The sequence below is a fragment of the Fukomys damarensis genome, unplaced genomic scaffold (assembly GCF_012274545.1).
Source record: "Fukomys damarensis isolate Sample0158 unplaced genomic scaffold, DMR_v1.0_HiC HiC_scaffold_11, whole genome shotgun sequence".
NCBI classification, from domain to species: domain Eukaryota; kingdom Metazoa; phylum Chordata; class Mammalia; order Rodentia; family Bathyergidae; genus Fukomys; species Fukomys damarensis.
Window position 1 is genome coordinate 2,258,580 of NW_022900923.1, and position 23,213 is coordinate 2,281,792.

Genomic DNA, 23,213 nt, shown 5'->3' on the forward strand with positions numbered 1-23,213 from the left:
TTTTTTTTTTTTTTTTGTATGGGGGATGGAACTCGGGTCCTTGCGCCTGCAAGTCAGGCAGTGGTTCCACTGAGCTAAATTCCTGGCCCTACAAACATATTTCTTAATTATTAAAATAATATATTTAGGGAGGGGGATTTAGCTCAGTGTTCTGCCGCCTGCCTCACAAGCACAGGTCTTGAGTTTGATCCCCAATACCAATAAAATAAAATAAAATAAAATAAAAGTCAAAAAGTTTAGAAGCAAAAAGTAATACATTTAGAAGCTATAGAAAAAAGTTTTAAATCAAAGGGAAAGGCAGTTTTTTAGAAGTCTGATGTCACAATGCCCCAAGTTGAAAAAAAAAGTGCCATTTCATGTTTATAACAACATCTGATTTAATATGCCGTTTTGCTTAGTCACAAAGCTGAACAAATACTTCAGGATTTATTACAACCTCCTATTCAGAGACTTAAGTAATCGCAGTTAATAAGGCTGCCGTTCCATAGCCCAAGGAAAAGCTGCATAATTCTTTGGGACCTACTGAGAGGCAGGTTATTTTCAAGAAGGATTTAAGGTTTTAAAGTGCTTGTCCAAGCCTGAAATTCATCTTTTCCAGCTTCCATGGGAAGAGCCTCCCCCAAACCTGGACTGGGTGGCAGGAAGAGGACACAGGTTGGCACAGACCCGGCTCCAGGGAATGTGGCAAGCCTTCACCGGCTTTTTAAGAAAGAAAAACAAAGCATGCCATTGGCTCCCATGTTCTTCAGATTGTCAGTGCTACGTTTGGGCCCCTTCTTATCTGTTTATGTATTTAAAGGCGCTGAGTTTTATAAGTTCACCCATTTATTTTCATTGGTGCTGTGTGCACTGCACAATGCTTACAGCCCCGTGTGGAGCTGTCGGGCACTAACACATCTTCACTTCACCCCTTCTTCAACCCCTTGCCCTCCCCTCCCTCCCCTCCCTCTGTCCCTTGATCCCCTTCCCATCTAGGGAAGATCCTGGAGCCCAGGAGAAAGGGAGGGGCACGAGCAGGGTGTGGACTCGCTGTCCCTGTGCTCAGCGGCCAGGTCCGAGGTGCACAGAAGGCCGGGAGGCCATGACGCTCGGACGGTGATCACGGTGCCACTCACTCAGAAGCCAGGACAGCAGCGCTTCTGCTCCAGACTCCTCCGGTCTAACTCTTTCCATCCCCGAGACGCCCTCCCTGCACCTGCAGTCAGCCAACAGCGGCAACAGCAGCCTCAGAGAAGAGCAGCCCCACGGGGGCCACAAGCGCCTCTCCCGGGCAGCCGGGGCAGGCCGCGCACGGCTCCCAGAGGGTCAGGGCAGCAGACTCTGATCCTCAAGGCCTTTCTGCAATCGAGGAGAAGATGGAGTCTCTCCCGTCTCCATCTCAAATCATTTTCAACCACGGACCAACACCACGCTCCAGAAGTTGTGCAGTGAAAACCGAATGACATCACAAAGGCAGCCGACACTACGATGCCACGCACGCGCGTGAGCTTCTACAGCCAAACATAAAACCCGTCAACACCAAATCACCAAGTAGGCTGGCGTCCGAAATGAAAGGCAAAGTTCAGAGCAATGAAGCAAGAAGTTAATGTCTGAAGTTCAGTCATCTCACCTCCGAATGAGGCAGTGTCCAAAGGCATTCAGTCCAGTTTCCGGGCGTCTGTGGTCTTGGCCTGGGCGGGGTGGGGCTCATGCAGTGGTTGGAGCTCAGACATCTTTCAGGAAGGCCTTAGAGTTTAGATTAATTCAACAGCAAGGCTGTCGTGGGCTCCGCCTCCCCCCTCCTCCTCCTCCTCCTTCCTCCTCTTCTTCCTTTTCCTTGCCTTCTCCTCCTTGTCCTTCTTCACATGATCGTTTCTTAATTGTGGTAAAACACACAACACACAATTTACCACAATAACCATTTCTAATTGCACAGTATTAAAAACACTCGCACTGCTGTGCAACCCATCTCAGGGTGCTTTTCTATTTGCGTCCCTGGACCTTTTAAACAGCAACCACTCCCCAGCTCCTCGGCCCCAGCCGTGCCTTCTCCTTTGTTTCTTGGAGGGGCTGCCCGGGTACCACGCCCCCTGGGTGACTGGCTTCTTTCCCAGCATACTCTTCAGGGCTCATCCACCTGGCAGCACACGCCAGAACTCCCTTCCTTTTTGAATGCTGAATGATCATCCACTGTGTGCTCGTGTCGTGCTTTCCGTCCCTCCCTCTGCCGATGGACACATGGGCTCCTTTGTGTTTCGACTCTTGTGAATGACGCTGCTAAGAACAGAAGTGTTTATGCCTCACTTTCTAAATCATCAAAAGTTTAAAGGGCACAAGAGACTCTCCCGGCACATGGCACACAGCACACATTCAGAGAACACCCCAGGCTTCCGTCCCAGAGAAGACATCTACCTCAAACCCTGTTTGTGCAGCCCAGCGCTTCGTGTTGCCAAAAACCACGGTGTGATCAGAGGGGAAGACACTCCTGGCAGAGTCCTCTAAGGGACCAGGACACACGGGGCCGACTGCAGAGCTGATGTCCTTGCCCAGTGCCAGTAATCCGCGGGGAGTTGACTCTGGCACTGAGCGCCCCATTCCCGGGGTGATGGACTCACCCCAAAACCACTCTGCTGCCTTCAGTGCGTGTCTGCAGCTCCACATGAGCGTACTGTGAAACACTGACTCTTTTCTGCCTAAGAAGCCTCACACACAAACACTGCTAACAGAGAGCGCAGCAGGCAGGGGAAGCAGCGCTCATCCGTGTGGCCTGCCCCGACGGCCTCGCCATGGGGAGTGACGTTGACCGTCAGCCCCAAAGCCCCCCAGAGGCCCTCGTCCCACGGGAAATGCAATTAGAGGTGCAAGACGTGCGTCGCTCAGAAGCATGTGGGCTGGGCGGCGCTCTGCTAAGATGCAGTCTGTATCTTGTTTCTTTTCCAAAGGCCTGTGAGTCTAATGAGAAGAATACGGCTTTAAGAACTAAGATTCACCCCATCAGGCATTAATGATGTCCAGAAACTATGTGAGCAATCTCGCTGGACACCCTCCAGACATTTGTATCTGTCCAGTGCGAGGCCAGAGGGGAGTGTTTTCATTTTCTCAGTCTTTTGATAGCGTGTAGCCAAGATCTCTTAGCCCCACAAAAAGCTCCAAATTTACTCTCTAGGACTTCAGCTGCCTTAAAATATAGACTTACATTTATCTTGGCCACATTAACGAGATCTGTTTGACCAATACGTTTATATTTATGATGACTCGGGGCAGATTACGGTTGTTAAAACTTGTCCTTGGGACATGAAAACACTGCTCTGTCATTAATACATTCTGTAATATAAACTATGATGTCAGGTCAACGCGAAGGGTAGAAACGCTCCTAAAGTATGCACACATCATTTTTTAAAGCAATTGAGCCTAATGGAATAACAAAGGTCATCATAACAAACCATTACAGTCTTCATCTTGGCAACTCTGGCCGCAGAGGAACCTCCAAGAAACCATCATCATTCCTGCAGTGTTATGGCACCCAGACGACAGGGACGACTCGCAAATGAGTCATCCGAGCCCAGCGCCTCGGTAGCTGTGTGAGCGCTGGACGATCAATTATCCACGTGTTTACAGAGAGCCTTCTCGGTGATGCTGTCCAGGGCTGCTTGCGCAGAAGAGCTCTCCAGCTGTCCTGGCCAGCCGGGGCCTCCGACTAACGAGCTGCTCTAATTGCCCCACGAGTCCTCCTCAAGGCCCCTTCCCTCCCCCCGGAAATGCATTCTCCTCAAGGCTCTGCTGGGGACGAGAATATTAATTGGGAACAAGTATGGAGCTACGCCCCCACCCGTGCTCCCGGGACCCCAACGAGGGCGGTGCTAGGCCTGGCCGGTGTCGGGCTCCTGCGGGACTGTGTGGCGGAGATCCAGTCAGACAAGAAGGGGAGAGCGGCCGCCTAGAATGCTGCCTGGAGGTAGGGGCTGGCGGGGACCAGTGGCGCAGATGCGTGAACTTGGTTAACAGCCAGACGCGGGTGAGCTCGACCCGCTCATCCAAAATTGCCCTGGAGGACACTGGATGGGTGGGAATTCACTTCCCAGCCCTGGAATCACTCAGCACAACTGCAGGTCTTCCCAGAGGATGAAGAATGTGACTGAGGCCACTCCTATCTCTGAACAAGGCCACTGGGCAGGGGAGCCAGTGGCCCTGCTGTCCCCCATGGGCTGTGTGGGGGTCACGGCAGTGGCCTGAGCCTTCTTCTGTGAGGGGTGTGCAGGTGGGGCAGACACAGGGACACTGTCATCATCATCCTGCGTCCAAGAACACAGGGCTCACCTGACACCCGCTCATGGGCACGGGCGCCCGCAGCTCCTGTGCAGCTCCCTCCCAGCCACACATGGAACGCGGGGGTCGGGGACAGCACAGGACTGAGGCGGCCTCTCTGTCACCCCCAAAGATACGCACAGCCGGTCCCTCACAAGGTCTGATCAAGAATTACAGTGGATATTTTTAAATGTTTAGATTATTACACTGAAAGATACACTGCCACTCATCCCCTCAAAATATACCCCTCATTTCACTCACGTCTCACAGTTCCTGCCACTTTCTCAAGCAGCCCCGGAGTCCTCTCTCCCGAATGACTTCAGTCACACTGTGTGGATACCCCAGTGTCCCGAATGGATTCCAAGGTTTACCCTTCATGGTCACCCTGACTTGGGGAGCAGCCGGAAGTCACAGGGTGCCAGATCCGGAGAATGAAGCAGGTGCGGACGCAGCGTCGCGTTGTCATGAGCCCGAGTTTCCACCGGAGGGCACTCAGTGGCAGCCGCAGTCACTGTATTTCCGGTCACATCTCATCAATACCCTCAGGAAAGAGGACTCCAGAGCTGCTCCAGAAAAATGGCGAAAATGATGGTGCTGTTTTGATGGGGGTTACTGGCAATGTGTCTTCTGCTATAAAAATTTTTTTAAAATGTAAACCTTCACCATACATTTTTATCTTACCTGGTACACTGTGGGGTCTTTCTGGTGGTGAGAAAGCTGTACACAAGCAGCACAAAAGTTTGGATTTTGATGTCTTCACGGGCTGGCGATGTGTGGCCTGCCCCTCTCTCGGGCCACAGCCCCCAGGCAGCGGTCTGTCACCAGCAGGAGTGCCAATGCCACAGTAGGCTTTGCTGCTAAGCCAGGACTTCAGCCAGTCAAGGGTATTGCTGCATTCTTAGCATTCGGTATTTTCAACTCTTGGGGGCTTATCTGGCTGTGGCGGCCCCATAAGTGAGGAGCTGCTGCATTTCTGTTCTCCACTGTCATGGACTGCTGTGATTTTCACACTCGTGGAGTTCCAGGGTTACCTCTGGGGAGGGTGGGTCCAAAGTGATGTGTGCCCTGCCTCGCTCACCTGACCTCCCAGGTGGCCCCAAGCTCACCCGTCCCAGGACTGTTGCCAGTGGGGTAGAGGTGAGGTGTGTGTCCCATCACCACCTGATCTCCATCAGGCCCAACCTGTGCACGTGCTTCGCTCTCCTGGCAGCGGCTTCCTGGCTCTCTGGAGAGGTTCTCAGGCAGCCTCTAGGTCTTTCCCAGAGTGCTGTCAGATCTTCAGGCCTGGGCTGGCGACTCTCCCACGCTCACCCCACCAGGCCTCGGTGTGGGATGGCCCGAGCAGGAGGCAGCGTGTTGGCCTGACCAGAAGCTCTTCTTGAGGGCTCGAGGTAGCCTGCACTTCTGGGCCTGCATTTCACGTGGAACTGTGTGAACAAGTTCCCTAACCAAAATAGGACATCGGCCTTGCCCCTGCCGCCTTTTGATCATAATCCCATTCCCGACTTGGACCTTTCCCTGCTGTGTAAGGAACAGCAGTGCGGCAGAGGAAAGCGGTTCCACCTTGCCCAGGAAAAGGACGGTGGGCTGAACAGGAGCAACACGGAGCGGCCCTAGAGGAGATGGCGCCACCTAGTGGTGTGGAACGGCAGCCATGTGTTGGAAAGATGGAAAAACAGTGAATTTAGCTTTTGATTTCTTAAAAATTTCTTTCTAAAGGATAGAGGGCCACCTCCTGGTGCCCTTTGCTTCTCAGCTGTAGGAGTCTGAATTCCTGAACGGACTCAGGAATGTGCTGGGTGGTTCTGGAGACCTCTTGGGTACTTGGGTCCCCTCAAATCGAGACGGGATGCTCCTCAACATGAGGGTGAAAAGTTCTGATATTCATGAAGGAAAAGTGATCTGTTTCACTGTCACACTGTCTTGCTTCTATTGGGAAGTTGATTAAATCATGACAAATTTTCCAAAGTTGGTAAATAAACGGCAGCTCCCTTGGCTAAATTCAGATCTTACTAACTTCTTGGCCGAAGTCAGACTTTGATGGCTGAAGGAAGTGTGTCAGCACAGCCCATAACTCTGGCCTGGCAGGGCAGGGTCTTCTGCTCACCCACTCACCCCAGGCACACACCTGCCCATGCAGGGCTGCTGGAGGGACAGGCTTTTTACCAAAAGGTATGCATTTTCCACTTTGGTTTTAGTTAAGAGGTCAGAAACTACCAAAATGGAGCCAAACTCTAAGGTAAAGTTACAGAATAAGATGTGTGTGTGTGTGTGTGTGTGTGTGTGTGTGTGTGTATGTATGTGCATGTTCTCTGGTTGGCAAATTGTTGTGCTTCATGTTCTGCACACTTGGCCTGAAGTAGAGAATTAAAACAATTATCCAGTGTCCCCCAGGGCCTCAGAGCTCGCAGGGCTTTGGGAAGTGACTGGATTATGGGGCTGTTAGAAGGAGGGGTTGGGTTGGAAGAGGGGGTCACTGGGGAGTGGCCTGGAGGGGAGCAGCTCCCTCCCCAGCTCCTCAGGCCCCTGGGCACCGGCTGACCATGGACTGCACGTACTAAAAACTAAACCAAAATAGCCTCTCCTCCTATCAGCGGTGGATGTTGGGCCTTGTGTCTCAGGGACAAGAAGATGACTCAGACAGCCACATAATCAGGGCCCTCACCATCTCCAGTAAACCCCCTTTGGGCTAAGACTGTGGAGAGGTTGAGACAAGCACTTGAGTCCAGCCAGCAGCTTTCCTCTTGGGCCTCAGGAAACCACAGAATTTTCCTATTGGCTCCTGCAAGCAGCAGGATTTAGGGGCCAGTGCAAATGCCAGCCTTGGTCTGGTGCCTCATCGGGTGTTTGTAGCTGTTGGCAGGATGGGTGCATTAGGTCTGAATTTCTACCTCTGCTAAGAAGTTGTCTCCACCGCTCTGTGTCCCGTCACGCAGGTGACCGACCGCAGTCTGTGGTCAGAGCCTAGGGAAAGCACCTGGCATTGCAGGGAGACAAACAGCAGGTGGTGACCAGGCTCCCTTCTCACTCTGTGGAAGTCTCCTGCTTCTGGAGTAGAGAACAATGCCTGTTTGAACCTTGGGGAACCCACCAAGCTTTTGCTCAGTGAAATTTAAAAGCCATTTACTTCAGTTTCTCTTCTATCCAATAAAATATAAAATATACTTTTAAATGCATGTTTCTTGCTTTTCACACGATCCAGATCACAGTCTGGCAGCCCTGGGAAACTGCTTTCTACCCTGACCTCTGCACGCAGCCAGAGATGGTACACTGCCACCATCTACTCGTGCTGACAACTGGACTGGATGAGCCAGGCACACGCGGGGTGTGTGGAGGTGTGTTGTGGAGGTGTGGCCTTGGACACGCCCTATGCTGCAGGACCTTCCTCTTGGGCACTGTTCCTCGGCCCTGCTTCCTGGCTGCCATGCCCTGTGCAGCCTTCCTCTGCACAGCCTTCCACATGATGTTTCTGCCACAGAGCCTCCTGACTACGGACTCAATCTTCTGAAACTGGGAGCCAAATTAAACCTCTCCTCCTTTAAGCTGTGCCTGTTGGGTCCTGGGTCTCAGCAACAGGAAAGCTGATACATAAAACGTACCGGAGAAGTGGGGTCAAGGAGACCATGTACAGTCGGCCAGGTTCTGTCTCCACGACCCACCCAGACACACCCAGTGGTGCTTTCTCCTCTACTAGGTGCCTCTTAATCCAATGAAGCTCACACTTCAAGATTAACAGTCAGGATTCACCACCTGTCAACTTCACACCCAAACACATCTCCTTAAGCCACACCTAATCACCAAATAGAGGCAACACCACACTCATAATTATGCCTAACTATCCTGCATACAACCGGAAATGCAATAATCTTTTCCTCAACATCTCCATACTTTCAGCATTTTTCAAAAGTCCAAGTCTCTCCTGAGACCTAGCTGCAAACCTATGTAAAAATAAAAAACAAGTTACATAACTCCAAGGTACAATGTCACAGGGTAAACCTTCACCTTCCAAAAGGAACAGGGGCCGGGGATTTAGCGGTTCTGCCGCCTGCCTTGCAAGCGCAAGGACCCAAGTTCAATCCCCAGTACCCCCCCAAAAAAAAGTTAAACAAAAGGGAGGAACAGGAAGATAGAAGAGAATCTGACAAACATTAAGTCCTGTAGCTGCATATCTGGCATCGAGAGCGCAACGTGATAAACTGAGTGTCCAAAGAGCTTCAGGGCCCCCACACCTACGGTCTTGCCAGGTGCAGCCCTCATGGCCTCTCGTGGGCTAGTGCCATCCTCAGCCTGCAGTCTTGCTCAGCTCAGCCCATATCCCTGCCCTCTCCAAAGTCCAGAGGGCTTCACTCCCACAGTTTCACACACTGCCTTTCAGGGGCTCCTTGCCTGGCCTCCCCGGCCTTCTTTCGAAATCTGGGTGGAAGCCTTGATGACTCCACAACACTTATTTTCTGTGTATCAGTAAAAGCACACCACACGGATGATGCCAAGATCCGCTGTCAGTGGAAGCAGCAGCCAGGCCCCCTCGCACTGTGACTGCAGCAGCCTCTGAGTGCCTGGGTGGCTGAGCACCCTGCAATGAGTCCTGGGGAACCAACTCCCTAGCAAGCTGCTCTCCAGCAGGTTGAAAACTTCTGTTGTCTGAGGTTCCTTCAGGTCATCTTTCTTCTCTGAATACATTACTTGGCTTCTTTTTAGCAGTTTTAGTATCTTTAGGAGCCACACTTCCTCTGGCCCAACTCTGCACACGGTTCCTTCCAGTCCAAAATACATTTTTCAAATTCTGTGCCCCACCTTCTGCCTGATTCTCATTACAGATCTGACTAAAAGAAGCCAGAAGCCACCATGCCACAGCCTGAATGCTAGGCTGTCTTCAAATTTCCTCTACCTGATAAATCAGTCCACTTCCTTTAAGTCCCTTGCAAAGTCTCAGGACACAGGCAAAACACAGACAGATGTTCTGCCTCAGTGTAAGTAACACACATGACCTGCAGCCCAAATACCAGTGGAATCTCGGCTCCCAACTGGCTTTGATGGTGTGCATTTCTATCAGCAACTGGCTCTTCTGAGTTCTGAGCAGAACCACCCAGCGGGTGCCGCTCTCAGCAATGTAAGACTGCTCTAGGTGATACCGCCAAGCCTTTCTAAACACCTCCTACAAACCAGTTCCAAAAGATTCTGAACCACTTGGTCAGGTACAATCACGCCAACAACCCCACTCGAGTACCAATTTTCTGTACCTGTCAGCTTTCCTACCCTTGAGACACAATATCCGATATCCACAACTTAAAGGAAAGGTTCAATTTAGCTCAGTTTTAAGAGATTCAGTTCATGGTCAACAGAGTTCAAGGCAGAAACTGCATGGCTGGAAGGGAAGGGCGAGCCAAAGGGAGGCTTAGGGAGGACCAGGAATCAGAGCCGGGGAGCAGCGCCAGAGCGAAGAGCATTAGGGACACAGGCAGAATCTGAGGTCAGGACTCCGTGACCCGCCCAGACACAGCGTGCGCTCTACACTCTGCTGGGCATTTCCTAATTCAGTGAAGCGACAGTCACAGTACTTAGGGTCACGCAATTTATTTTTTACAAATGTTCCAGCCAAAATTTTGCCTCGAATCTCAGAAACAACTTGGACTTGGGCTTCTGAAAAATGTCGGCACTTTTTCAGTCTTTGGAGAGAGAGCGAGTGCATTCCTGGTTGTGTGCCGAATAGTTGTATCACATGAGGCACAATTACGAGCTTGCTGCTATCTTTATGTGGAGGTCAGTATGGTTTACGGAGATGTCGAGCCGAGAAGGGGTGAATCTGTTGGTTAACCTGATCCAACAACCTGGCTGGACTGAGAAACATCCAGGGGGCTCCTCGAGGGCACCAGGATGAGTCCTGGGAGTACCATGTCCGGTGATGCAACACCCTCCACACACCTGACACTTGCGGTGCACGTTTCAGATCTGAACCACAGCACCCAGGAAGTCTCACCGGTCTCCGTCTGGCTCTGATTCTCTCATCCCTAGGAAAATGTGAAAGCTGCAGATCTGAGGAAGACAGGAGCGGTCAGATCTGGAACTCTGCGTGTCACGTGTTGGCATTTTCGGACATTCGAAAGGCATCTGGTGTTCCGGGACACGAGGCCCGGCTACTAGCCCAGCAAATACACAGCATCTCCCAGTCTGATTTTCCCTGGACTTTCCAGAGCAAAGTACTGTCCGAAGAGGGGTAACTTCCCATATAACTTCTGCTCTGAGGGGTCGCACTGGCGGTAACTGCAACAGGAGGACAAGCACTGTGAGTCGCAGGCAGGCAGAGGCTGAGGCGGGACCCACCGCACAGCCCGAGTCACCAGACTCGGCCGTGCAGCTGGCAGCCCACGGGGCCCAGACGGAACACAGGAGGGCAGTCCACGGACGCTTCCCCTGCGGCACCGGCAGAGACCACCTGCCGGACAGGCCCGACCACCCTCCTCCGCGTCTCCTCCTGTCACCGACCTAGGTCCTGCCAGTGCCGTGGGCTCGGGGCGCCGGGCCCATCTCCCCAGACATCCCTCTCCCTCCGTCCCTGCCGCCCCTGCCTCAGAACCACCCTGCGCGGGATCACACGGCTCCCTCCGTGGTCTCACACCCAGCACTCTCCGAGGCGCATTCTCAGAGGAACCGCTGTCATTTCCTAAGCCACCTCGTGTCCCCCCACCCCCACAAATGCCTGCCCATGCTGTCTCCGTCTGTTTTGGCCTTGTCGTTCCGAGGCTACAAAACCTTCAGTAGCTCCCCAGTGCTGAAGAAACGCATTGCTGCTCTTTGGCTTGGCAGGAGAGACATTCTGCCTGGTCCAGCCAACTCCGGAACCTGAGGCCCTGCTCCTTCTCCGTACGTGGGCGGCACCCACTGGATTCCTTGGCACCCTTCCCTCCCTGTTCCTACAAATGTGATCCTGTGGGCCCCTCCTCCACGTCCCCAAGGCAGCGCAATTCCACGTTTCCTCCAAGCCCACCCCAAACACTGCGTGGGCCAGGGAGGGAGCCAGGACACCAAGGCGGGGACTCACAGCTCGTCCAGGGTTTGGGGCTCAAGCTGCTGTCCTGCAGGACAGGGAGCCAGGCAGGGCCGTGTCCCTTCCCTCGTCCCACTTATGCCAGTGCTGGCCAGGGACAGCACCTGTGGCAACGGACCCCTCCTATGGAAGCAGTTCTGCCAGGAGAACTCAGGAAGCTCAGGGAAAAGGCACAGGAGCAGCGACGACACAGCCAGACCCTCAGCCCCATCTTCCTCTCTGCTGTTTCTACTGGTACTGAGAGCACTAACTTCATGCTGTCTTGCATTTAAGAGGGAAAATTTTTTAAAGAGAAAATAAAACTACTCCAACAACTTGGATCAAATGCTGTGCTCCAACTGAGAGATGCCAGGGTGTGCCCCTTCTGTGCCCCATCCTGGTACAGGGTCCACTGTACTGAGCCCCTCAGAAATATGCTGTTGAACAAATGAATGATTAGAAAATAAATGAAAACTGCTCCCCTGAGCTGTGACCTGCCCAGGCATGGACCCGGGACCGAGCTAGTGCCAGGCAGGCTCAGCAGGCAGCGCAGGCACGGAGCCCCTGGTGTGGAGAGCAGCCCCTCGGCCAGGCAGGGCGACGCAGAGCTACCTCGGGTGGGAATTCTCTGTGTGAGAGGCGCATGCTGTCCCCATAGCCTAGGGCTCGTGCTGACCTGCCGTACAACTGTCTCTGTGCTGTCCCAACTGCCCGACAACCCCCGTCTGAGCACCAGGCCTGCTGGTCACCGCATTCTCCCTGCAGGGGAGCAGATGGGACCCTCACGGTCGCACCACCCCCAGCCCACCTCGAAGCTGCAGAAGGTGTCACCTGGGCTGCAGGCACCGTCCACACTGCAGTCTGGGGACAGGCGTGCAAGAGCTCCAGGAGCAGGAACTGGGCCTCAGCTGGCCCCAGGCTGCCAGGCGGCCCGAGCCTTGGTGGCTGCAGGCCGCGGGGTCCCCTTCCCCTAACTAACCAACCCCTCCAGTGTCTGCCACTGCTGCCCTTGGGGACCAAGGCAAGGCCACTGGCGACCCCTTGTGGGGAAGAGGAGGCCATGCAGTCAGCCTGTTAAAACATGGCTGGGGACAGAAGACCGTACCATCTCACATATATATAATTTCTATGGTAGTTATTAAATTAAAAATTAATTAAGAGGAGACTTTCTTAGTGCCTCTTCTTTCAACAAATACAGAACACACCCTGCTCTAGTGGGTCCCAGATGTGGAAGTCACCGCCCTACCTCCTCAGCGTCTCCAGCGGCTCCTTCCTGTTCATGATGCCAGTGTCTGGGTCCACCGTGGTGAGGACACACCTGGATACACACGCCAGTCAGCTGGGACACAGGAGCGCCGCCCACCCGCCCGCCCGCAGGAACAGGAGGGCACCTCACCTGGAGCAGGCCATCACTCTTCTCAGCCGTGTGTTCCCAACGAGGAGCTCGTCCCAGGTGTCCTAGGAGGACAGGCACAGGCGCTCAGGGCCCCGCCCAACACGGCGCGAGGGGACCTCTAGGCCCACACTCAGGTCCTCACCACAGAGACAGCAGGCATTTTTCTCTTTAGTACTGGGGTTTAAGCCCAGATCTCAGCCGTGTTCCCAACGAGGAGCTCGTCCCAGGTGTCCTAGGAGGACAGGCACAGGCGCTCAGGGCCCCGCCCAACACGGCGCGAGGGGACCTCTAGGCCCACACTCAGGTCCTCACCACAGAGACAGCAGGCATTTTTCTCTTTAGTACTGGGGTTTAAGCCCAGAGCCTCTGCACTGAGTTGCAAAATTGCCCAGGATGGGCTTCAGCTTGCAATTCTGCCTTGGCCTCCCAGAGTGCTGACACTCCGAGTCCATTTCCCAGAGACTTCCTGCTGCATGGGTAATGCTGTCCTGGAAACAGCAACCAGAGTCGCAGTCCAGTGCACTCCAGGGTGAAGGGAAGGAGGAGGTGTGGACGGGCCCAGGACACAGGCTGTGCGGGAGGCCATGCCAGCCGGAGACACATGGGCACAGGGGCTGTCACTGTGTGTGTGTTCCGAGTCCCCCGGCCAGAGACGCAGGAGCTGGGGTCCTGGGAGCCACTCCTGGCAGATCTCCATGGAGACCACGACAAGCCGCCTGCCCACATAGGCAGCCTGAGTCCCTGGGGGAACAGGACAACTGCGTGTGAACAGCGAAAGCCAGCAAACGCTCTCAAGAACACCAGAAAACCGGAGAAGAGGGAGAGGCCGTGAGCCGTGAGAGGGTCTTGCCGTGTGAATACTCAGCGCCCTGGGTTTCGGGGTCGCACCTCCAGCCAGAGGGCAGCAATCAGGGGTCAGGACAGTGGGGACACCAGGACAGAGCCTGAGACCAGACCGAGGGTCACAACAGCCCACCCTGTCCCCTTGTGGTCGGGCACTGAATTCCGAGTGTGCCATGAGTGATATGTGTATCGCACGGTTTGTTTTTGCTTTGCTTTGTTTTGTTGGAAATCGGAAAATGGGTATCTTTCCCCACAGCCCAGAAAACCAGGTGTTCTGGGCCACAGCCCTGCAAGCACTTCTCCACCAGGGGGCGCTGTGGTGGTGGGGAACAAATGGGTACAGAGGGCAGGGAGGGCGGGGGAAATACTTCACTAAGACCAGGGAAATGCCCAGGGGCCTTCTCTGTGAAAGAAAAAATCCCACAGGCTGAGTCACAGGAAAAGGAGGCAAAAACTTAAAAAATCCGCCGTGGGGCAAGCAGCTTTGGCAAATGGGAGGAAAAGAAAACTGTTATGGGGGCCTCACCCTGGGGGCCCAGGGTCCGGTTACCATGGAGGTACCGGGGGTCCCAGGACACACTACTAGCTAGGGACGAGCAGGGAGGACAAGACGCAGGCAGGTCCCAGCTGGCCAGGAGGGCAGGCAACGGACGGTCAGACTCAGGGAGGAAAGCACGGGAGGAAAGTCCCCACAGCGCCAGGTGCACCGCCAGGAAGGGGGTGTGCGTCGAGGTGAGGGGTCACATTTCGGGGAGCAGAGGCAATGTGTCAGGCTGCAATAAACCTGTAAGTTTAAACATTCACCCATTTTTTTGGATTACCCTTGGTCGATCAAATGTTTAGGGCAATTTACGCATTAAATACACCTTATTCGCCGAGCTGGTGCCACGAGATTTCCAGCTCTTCCCCAAAGTCGGAATGATCATGAAAGGCCATTCTGAATCAATCCAGGACATCGAGGCAGCCAGGACAGAGCTACTGAAGACCCTTAGGAAAGAGGGCTCCAGAGCTGCCTCAGAGAGTCGCAAGGACAAGGGGATGAACATGTTCAAAGTGCGGGAGGATTGTGAAGTGAGTTAATAGCAATGTGTCTTTAATTGATACTTTTTACTAACTTTTAGTCTCTGTGTGTTTTTAATCATATCTTGTACATATAGGTTCTAGGTCCAACTTGCAGTGTGGAGTTTTTAAGGCAGGGAAGACAGGCTGTGGCGAGACTATGCAGAAACGGGAGTTGCAGAGGGACCTCAGGCCTTTGGAGAAACAGGGCCTGAAATGGAGGCCACCACAGGGACAGAGGACCAGCCAACTCCTGGGCCCCGACCTGCTGCTCATTAAAAGCAGCATTAAAAGCAGGATTTTCATTTTCTTCTAAGGCATCAGGGACTTAAAAGTGGTTTAGTTAAGATACAAGTGGGTCCTCAGGGCCAGCAGATGCCCACTAGGCATGGTGAACCTCCAGCCAGCATCTGCCTGGAAACCATCAGCACAGACCAAACCGAAACCACCCTGAGCTCTCGGGGCTTGCTCTCCCCTTCCAGACCTAGGGCACCAGGATGAGACTCACAGGACCCCAACTACCGAGGAGACCAGAAGGGGCCAGGCGGGCCAAGCCCCATGCACCCAGTCCTAGCAGCCTGGGGGCAAGCTGGGGTCACACCTCCCATTTGGGGGCTCCTCAGCCCATCCAGAGACAGAGCCACAAAGGCCCTGAGCGAGCCGGTCGGGTGCATGGGTAGACGGCTGGCGCTGTAGGCCCACGCCACCAGCACCACGCTGTCATCCACGTCAGGGACCCACATGGGTGAGTGAGGCACAGCAGGACCCACACCGAGAGACCACGCTCTCCCAGCCACTGCACAGCTCGGTGGCCTGGGCTGTCACCCCTTCCCTCACCTGCACCCTTCCAGATCGCTCCTTTCATAGACCCAAGTAGCATCCTGGGTAGAAGTGGGCACACCACTCCCCAGGCAAGGTGCAGAGCCTGTAGGTAGCAGGAGGACGCCATAGCCGGGCCTCCTGCTCCGGGGTGGACGTGGGGTCCCCTCCCTGCCTCTCACAGCCCCGCCCATGACAGAGCAAGCAGCAGAACCAGCTGAGCTCAGGGTGAGGATTCCAGAGCTCAGACACCAGCTGCTCGGGCCACAAGGGGGAACACATGAGGCCACTTTCCTGTCCTGTCCGTCTCCTCCTCCTTGCCATACACAAGCACGGGTGCTGCTGGAACCCTGAATCTCTCCTGAGCACCTGTGTCGCTGTTGAGTGTCCATAGCTGGTGGCTACTCACTGAGCCCCTGGGCCACCAGGGAGAAAAATCCACCTCAACACCTGCAGTGCTACACAGGGCGGACACCCGAGGGCTGACCAGGCAGCATCAGCAGTGACCTGGGCCCATGCAGGGCCCACCGCAGCCTTGCAGTGACTGTGAGTGTCCCCGGGAGCAGCCAGCGCACTCCATGCTCAGCCACTCAGGCCCAGTGCCCAAGGTCCCCTGCGAGGCCCGGCCTCACCGCCTCCGAGGCTGCTGTGCCTGTCTCCCCGTGACCCACATGTGCGTCTGCACTTCCAGGGCCCCGCGAATCCAAAGCCTGAGCCCTTGTGAGGGACAGAGTAAGAAATAAGGCACACCAAAGACTTTTATACTCTAAGAAAGAAGTCAAATCTAGGGAAAAAAGCAAGGAAGGCAAAACGTCACCTCTTCGTAGACCCCGCATCCGGAGATGACAATGTTGGGTCTGAAGTTGGTCGCTTTCACTTTCTTCTCCAGCCTGGAGTTCAGGTCAGCCAGGGAGGCCTCAGAAAGGACCAGGAATGGGCTGGCATCCGAGTAGGCGACCTGATGGGGGACAGGCACCGTCACAGGACATGGCCTAAAACACCTTCGAGGACTGCGTCTAGGACCCTCCACAAGTGGTCTTTGTAAGTATTTCTCTGGGTCTTTTGGCAGAAAAGTCAGTGACTGGAAACCCTACCCAGCCTCAGACTCACACACAGCAGTGGGGAGCCCAGCCTTGGTCTCTGGGGCTGCCAGCATGTGCCTGGGGAAACCGCCACCTACCCAAGCCTCCAATGGCCCCAGTGCATAACAGAAAGGTGGGTCTGATCACCTTGTCATGCTGGAATAAAATGTGCACTAATTCTGTCAACAGATACTAGTTTTTGTTCAGCCTGCAAGCTAATGCTAAGTACTTTTATCTTGACTATATCATTTTTTACTGTCCTGGTGATTAAATAGAGAACCTTCACACTGAGCTTCATCTATAACTCTTGATTTGAAGGCAAAATTGCCCAGACTGGGCTCAAACTTGTGATACTCTTGCCTCAGCCTCTCAAAGTGCTGGAATGACAGGTGTGTGCCACCAAACCTGGCTTGAACGTAATATTTTTAATGGTAAAAGTAGCACACGTTGCTACCAACCCTACTCGAAGATGAGCCCCTGCAGTGTCCTTGCTTTCAGGACCAGCCTGGCCCCTCGAAGTCTGTGTCCCTGTACGTACCAACATGCACCACTGTGCTCTGATGTGCACCTGCACACGGGCACACTGTGGCCTCCTCACAGTTATGACAGAGTAGAGACTGGTGGAGAATGGCTCTGAACCGCTCCTGGACTAGAACACACCAGGGCCCCCCAAATCAAGGAGCAGCCTGCTGCTCCTGTGGGCGGGGCTTCACTTGTGTCCACTGCCTGGGGAACCACAGCACCAAGTCCCCGTGTCTGCAGCGCCCGGAGACCATGCCCACTGCCCAGTGACACCCGCTCACCTGATCCAAGGGCCCAAACGGAGCCCTGACTTGCTGAGAGCTCCGGGGCCGCATGTGGGGCTCAAAGTGCACCAGGCGGTAGGGCTTCGACTGCAGGAAGCTGGTGATCCACTGTGCAGCCGCCTCACCACAGTCCCGGCCCTGCACCTCCAGGCCATGCACCCTGCAGGTGGCAGACACAGCGCGGCACTGCTGAGGACCTGGGCACCTGGCCACACCCACACCACTGCAATGCTATTGGCACCCCTCGCCTCCAGAGGGCTCCAAGACAGTGTATCCCAAATGGACACAGAAGGGCTGCACCCTGTGCGTCCAGATGTCACCCAAAAGCCTCATGTGGTCACAGGTGTGGCTTTTCAGAGGCGGCTGGACATAGGGCGTGTGATGCTGGGATTAAGGGTGCTGGGTACAAGTGGATATTAAGGATGGATCTAAAGGGACAGAAAGAAGGCAGGCCTACTCTGCTGCTGCTGCTTTGCTGCCTTCTGCCTGCCATGGACTGTTTCTCCTCTTCGATGCCCCTCTGCAATGCTACCCTGCCTTGGAGCCAGCTGACCATAGAATGAAACCTTTTCTCCTCTAACTTTGGGTGTTGAGCATTTTGTCTCAGCAATGAGAAAAGAAATTAAGACAAAGACTGAGCAGAAATCTTTATTAATAGGCCTGGCTCTCCATGGCCAGTACAGTGATCCTGAAACAGTAACATTTATGAAAATGTTCCACAAAACCAAAACCATTATAAGGAGCAGGAGGAATCAACTTGGATTGTATCATTACTAATAGATCCACCCCAATATGCAGCTGTGTGCGGCTGCTTGGGGTTCGGTGAGTTGCACAGCTGTGCAGAGGCAGTAAGAGTCATAGCACTGGCCAGATGACCATGTGGGGTTCCAGGTGCCTCCATGGGGCCCTGGGTACAACATTAAAAATGGTGCCCTGCATGGGGACAAAGTGATTCTCTCCAGCAGGGGATAATTAGTCTTTCACTCTTTTTTGCTTTCTGTGTGTCTCGTATTATGTCACCCACACTAGCCTTGAACTTGTGACCGCCTTGCCTCAGGCTCCCCAGTGCTGGGAACAGGGGAGGGCACCTTGCATCTGACCGCTAACTCAGCAACCTCTGACAGTCACTCCTGTCACCAAGAAAGAGCTAGAATCTGGAAACATTTCACGTGGTCTGTCCTTGTTTCAGGTACCTGCTATACCTGGAAAATCACACGGGTGACCATGGGAATAAATACGTCCAAGGTACTGTCAAAGCTGGACAGATTTAAAGAAAGCTATTAAGTAAGGAGGGGTGCGGAGAGTCGGTGTGGCTCTGACTCCTGAGGGGCAAAGCTCGCACTCGCACTCCTGGCAGGGTTTCCTCGCAGGCCCTGCGGGCCGAGCAAAGGGCTTCGGCACCCACACAGCACCCACCCCTGGGCTGCACGCACCCTCACCGGGGCAGGTGTTCTTTCCCCTCAGGACCTCCCTTCCTTAGGTTAAACATCACCCTGCCAGTGTGCTACCCCGCTACCTCTGCCATCTGCAACCCCTTTCTTAACTCAGATTCGGGAGAACTCAGTTTCCCCAAGAGAAACCGGAAAAGTCCTACGACACTGCACAGACCTCTTCCGGTCCAGGATGCTGTGCCTGCCACCTCACCCAGCCTGGTCCCTGATCCTGTGTGACAGTGACTTTCTCTCGATGACCTGGCGATATGCTTTTGCTCCATTTTCTACAGGGGAGTCTGTGTGTGTGGTTTTTTAGACGGGGTCTCACTGTGTAGCCCAGGCTGGCCTCGAACTCCCCCAATCCCACTGACTGCCTCTTAAGTGCTAGTTTTGCAGGTGTGCACCACCAGGCCAGCTTCCAGCTGGGCATTTTGCATCCCTTGTCTGAACACGGGCTGGGAAGCTGCTTCCTGCTGGGTCCCCACAGTTCCGGGCACTGAGTCCTCACGGGGCACATCTGGACTCATCCTAAGGATCGGTGATGCTCCTGCAGGATCCGGACAGGGTCCCAGCCCCCCTCCCCCCGCCGCATAACACCTTGTACCCCTGCCCTCCTCACCTGCACGTGCGCACTGGGTTGGTGGCGGGTGTTTTGATAGGCAGCAGCAGGTCTTTAGTGTAGGCTGCGCTGAGAGTCAGGGTGTCGCCTTCACAGCTCAGAGAAATCAGGACCATGCGAGGCTCCTGTCGAGCAGTCACCATGTTCTCATCCTCATTGATCACAAGCCAAAACCTGACCATTTCCAAACATAGGAGGTGTGTGGGCCACCCGGACGCTGGGCAGCCTGCCCCTGCCAGAGCTGCAGCCATACACAGTCATCTCTGATGTCCTCTCTAGAGGCCCTGCGTGCGTGGTGTGCGTGTGTGTGTGTGTGAGAGACAAACTTCAACAGGGCAGCAGGCAAGACTGACTCTGCCAGAACCTTTCAAACGGACGAACCCAACAGGACGCACACGGCACACGTGTGAAGGTGTAAATGGGTGATGAGAAACAGGGAGGCAGGGGGAGGGCTTCTGCAGATGGGAGCAGAATCTAGGGGTGGAGGGGGCAACGGGAAGGAAAAGGGTGAAGATGTGGGTCCTGCACCACTTCCCACAACAGGGTATTATTACGCACCACAAACTTGGACTAACGAGAATTTTTTAAATGGGTTACGGGTAGCAAAATGCAGCCGGACTGCAGTAACAGTTCTGGCGTCCTACAGCACGGGCGGGGGTGGTAATTCACAGTAACTTCAGCTAGGTCTTATGACTATCTAGAAGAAAGGAGCTTGAAAGCTCTAAACACAAATCAATGATCAGTTAATGACCCTGAGTTCATCAGTACGTGTTGCACATGGGTACGGAAACATCACAGTGAACTGCACAGATACGTACAACTGTTACAAGCTAACCAAAAAAATTTTAAACCGCTTAAGGAGACGGAAATGTTAAGTGGTCTGACTTGGACATCACACACTTACACATATATAATGAATCGTCACCTGGTAAATTAAAATAATCAATACAAAATTTAAAATGAACAAATAAAAACGAAAAAATATTATATTTTCATCTCGGATTGCCAGGAAGCCTGACTGCATCCTTAAACATTCCTCAGAGGAGGAGAAGAATCAGTTCACAAGGACGCCTGGAGGGCCTGAGGGCAGGAGAAAGTTGGAGAGAGAGGAGGCAGCAGGGAATGGACTTGGGGAGACAGAAATAAAAATTCCCTGCCTGTGCTGAGGGCAGACACCTCACACCCTGTAGAAACATTGTGCTTTTCGATGCAGTTACAATGTTTCAATATTCAGAACTGTGAATTCTGCAATTTGCTAAAAGGCCTCCTGTCAATCTGGTGAATATTTTTTTAGAGCCTGGTACTGCTGGCCTTAGAGGAACTTCCTAGAAAATAAATGGAGAAATAAGAGCAACAGAGAGGTGCTTCCGGAAAAAGAACACGCTGGTTCAGGTGACCACTCAGGCTCCCGAGGAAACAAAACACACTAGGGCATTTGGTTTGATTTCATGGTAACCACTAGAGAATCTGGCCTGTGCTTTGGGAGCCCCAGACCTGAAAGAAAATAGCAAACACCTGTGGTCACGAGAGACCTGCCTTGCCTGTCTCCAGCAGGTTATTGCGGCTGATAGAGAGCCGGGCTAGCAGTCTCCCCTCCATCCTTCCTGGCCTCAAATCTATAAAAGCGATCAGTAAGTATCTTTCTCCACCTCTTCCTAAAAAGCAAACCCAATCTCGTGTCCCTCATTCAAAATCCCTCTGTGGCTTCTGGTTTTCCATCAAACTCTAACCACCAAGCAAGGCACTCGGGGTCCAAGATCCAGCAGCCTTCCAGCATGCCAGTATCTCGTAATATCTACTGTAACTCCAGCAAAATATGTATACACATAAAACGCCTGGCCTGTCCCGAGGTATGGACCCAAATAACTGAACACAGACTCAGACCCTGCTCTTCGACATTCCCTGCAGCGGCATCCAGTGTCACTGCGGAGTTACAGCCCGCGTGCCTCTCCACGGGAAAGGATTTTTTCTTTTTTCACAAGAGATTTTAACCATTTCCGGTCTGGCCATCCCTAAGGGCGCGGTTCCGTGGCAGCAGGCACATGAGCACTGTGGCACACCTGCACTACCCGTTTCCAAACCCTGGCATCATCCCCAAGCAAACCCTGGGCCCACGAGCACTGACCATCCAAGCCCCGTCCCAAGTCGCCTCGGAGCCGTGTAGTCTCAGGGAAACTGCCTGTCCGACATTTCGTATCCGGGTCCTGCCTAGGGAAGTCAGCGCCCTGCTTTGCACACCCCTCCTCGCCGCGGATGCGTCAGACCCCAGCCCTGTTCACAGAGAGTGATGCCCAGCCGCACAGGGTGCCCAGTGGCCTCCGCTCTCACTGCACTGGGTACTGCTGCCCTCAGTAGCACTCACCACTAAGCACTGCAAAGGGCATTAGCCGGCGCGTTTCCCTCCCAACTTCCTGCAGTCTTCCAGCTGATTCTCCCACCTGCAGCTGAAGCTGGGACTTCTGGCTTAAACCCTCCCTGGACAGCCCACCCCACCCCCCCGCCCCCATGATCAGCCCCGCTCTGGAGCCTCTGTGGCGCTTTCTGGGAGTGCCGGGGAGAAATGCAGGAACTTGCCTTTGTGCCTGGCACAAAGGCCACCTGCTGTCCCCTACCAGAACAGCTTCCCAGGAAGTACTTGTGAGCTGCCGGGGAGTAGTAAAGTGTCAAAGCCTGGGGACTACAGAACAAGCTCCAGGATTCCTGCTGGGCTCCCACCTTCCCCCTGCAGGCATCACCCCCGACAACGGCCGAGGGGTCTCTGCTCATCACAGGCTGCTGCCCCTCACTGCAAGAAGTGGCCGAGGCAGCACCGGCCCAAGAGAGGAGCACAGCACTGGGCCTGCAGGACAGAAAGCATCTGCTGACCAACGAGGCCGCTGGGCTCCAGGGTGTCATCTGGGTCACCGCCAGCACCCCGTAAGTCACCCCAGACCAGCTCACTTGTCACAAGAGCCCCTTCCTTCTCCTTCCCGGCCCCACACCCAATCTCGCTCCCAAACTGGTCATAAACTGGCCTGTCCTGGGCAGGCCCCCCAGGTGGGGACACCATCCCAGAGCCTTTGGGGGGACCCAGGCCTGGCTCAGGCAGACCCTCTGCCTTCCCTGGGCCCCAGGACCCCACAGCCCTGGCCACCAGGAGGACCACACCAGTCACACCCAGTTTGGGGGCAGTGAAGACCAGGCCAGGCCCACAGCTGGGGCTCTGACCTCAGTTTCCCTGTCTGCAGGGACAGGGAGGGGCCAGGGATACTGTCGAATTCAACACCCGCTGTCTTCTCTTTGTGCCAGGCTCTGGGGTACTCTCAGAGGGCAAGGCCCTCCAGCTCCAGCTTCCCAAGACTCAAACATAGGACACTAAAAACAAAGTGATAGGGACCAATGTCTTGAAGGCCACCTCATACCTAGACAGACACTAAGAAATTTGGGTTGAGAGCTGGGCATGGTGGTGTACATAATCACAGCACTAAGGAAGGCTGAGGCAGGCCGGTGGAAAGTTCAAGGTCAGTGTGGGCAACTTAGAGACTGAGAGCCCTCTCAAAATAAAAAGAGGGCTCAGAGTGAAGGCCTTGGGTTCCAGCCTCAATACAAAAGGAAGTTAGAAGAGAAGGAGAAAAGGAGGGAGAGAGGGAGGTAAGGAGGGAGGGAGGCAGACAGCGAGGGAAAGTTCCCGCGCCCAGCTCCACGCTGGAAGGCAGCCGCTCAGAGTGGTCCCGGGGGTCCCAGGGCCGCCTACCTGTCGCGCAGGTGTCCCACGCGCAGCCCCAGCGCAGTGACCTCGGCCTCGGGCACCGCTACCCCCCTGCAGGACTTGATCGGGTAGACCCAGAGCTGGGCCACGGTGCCCACCT

The 23,213-nt window shown here is 54.2% G+C and overlaps 1 protein-coding gene across 1 annotated transcript in view; it reads right to left on the reverse strand.

The window, feature by feature from the left end:
* Positions 1-9,842: 9,842 nt before the first annotated feature.
* The window catches only part of LOC104875225 (mitochondrial amidoxime-reducing component 1), a 15,923-nt gene continuing 2,552 nt past the window's right edge, over positions 9,843-23,213 (reverse strand). Inside the window, exons 4-10 of the mRNA XM_033762263.1 lie at positions 23,099-23,211; positions 19,366-19,539; positions 17,311-17,473; positions 16,243-16,383; positions 12,705-12,766; positions 12,555-12,626; positions 9,843-10,545 (exon numbers count right to left, since the gene is read on the reverse strand). Of these exons, the coding sequence (XP_033618154.1) occupies positions 10,422-10,545; positions 12,555-12,626; positions 12,705-12,766; positions 16,243-16,383; positions 17,311-17,473; positions 19,366-19,539; positions 23,099-23,211 (849 nt within the window). The 3' untranslated portion in view covers positions 9,843-10,421. The remainder of the gene's footprint in view (positions 10,546-12,554; positions 12,627-12,704; positions 12,767-16,242; positions 16,384-17,310; positions 17,474-19,365; positions 19,540-23,098; positions 23,212-23,213) is intronic.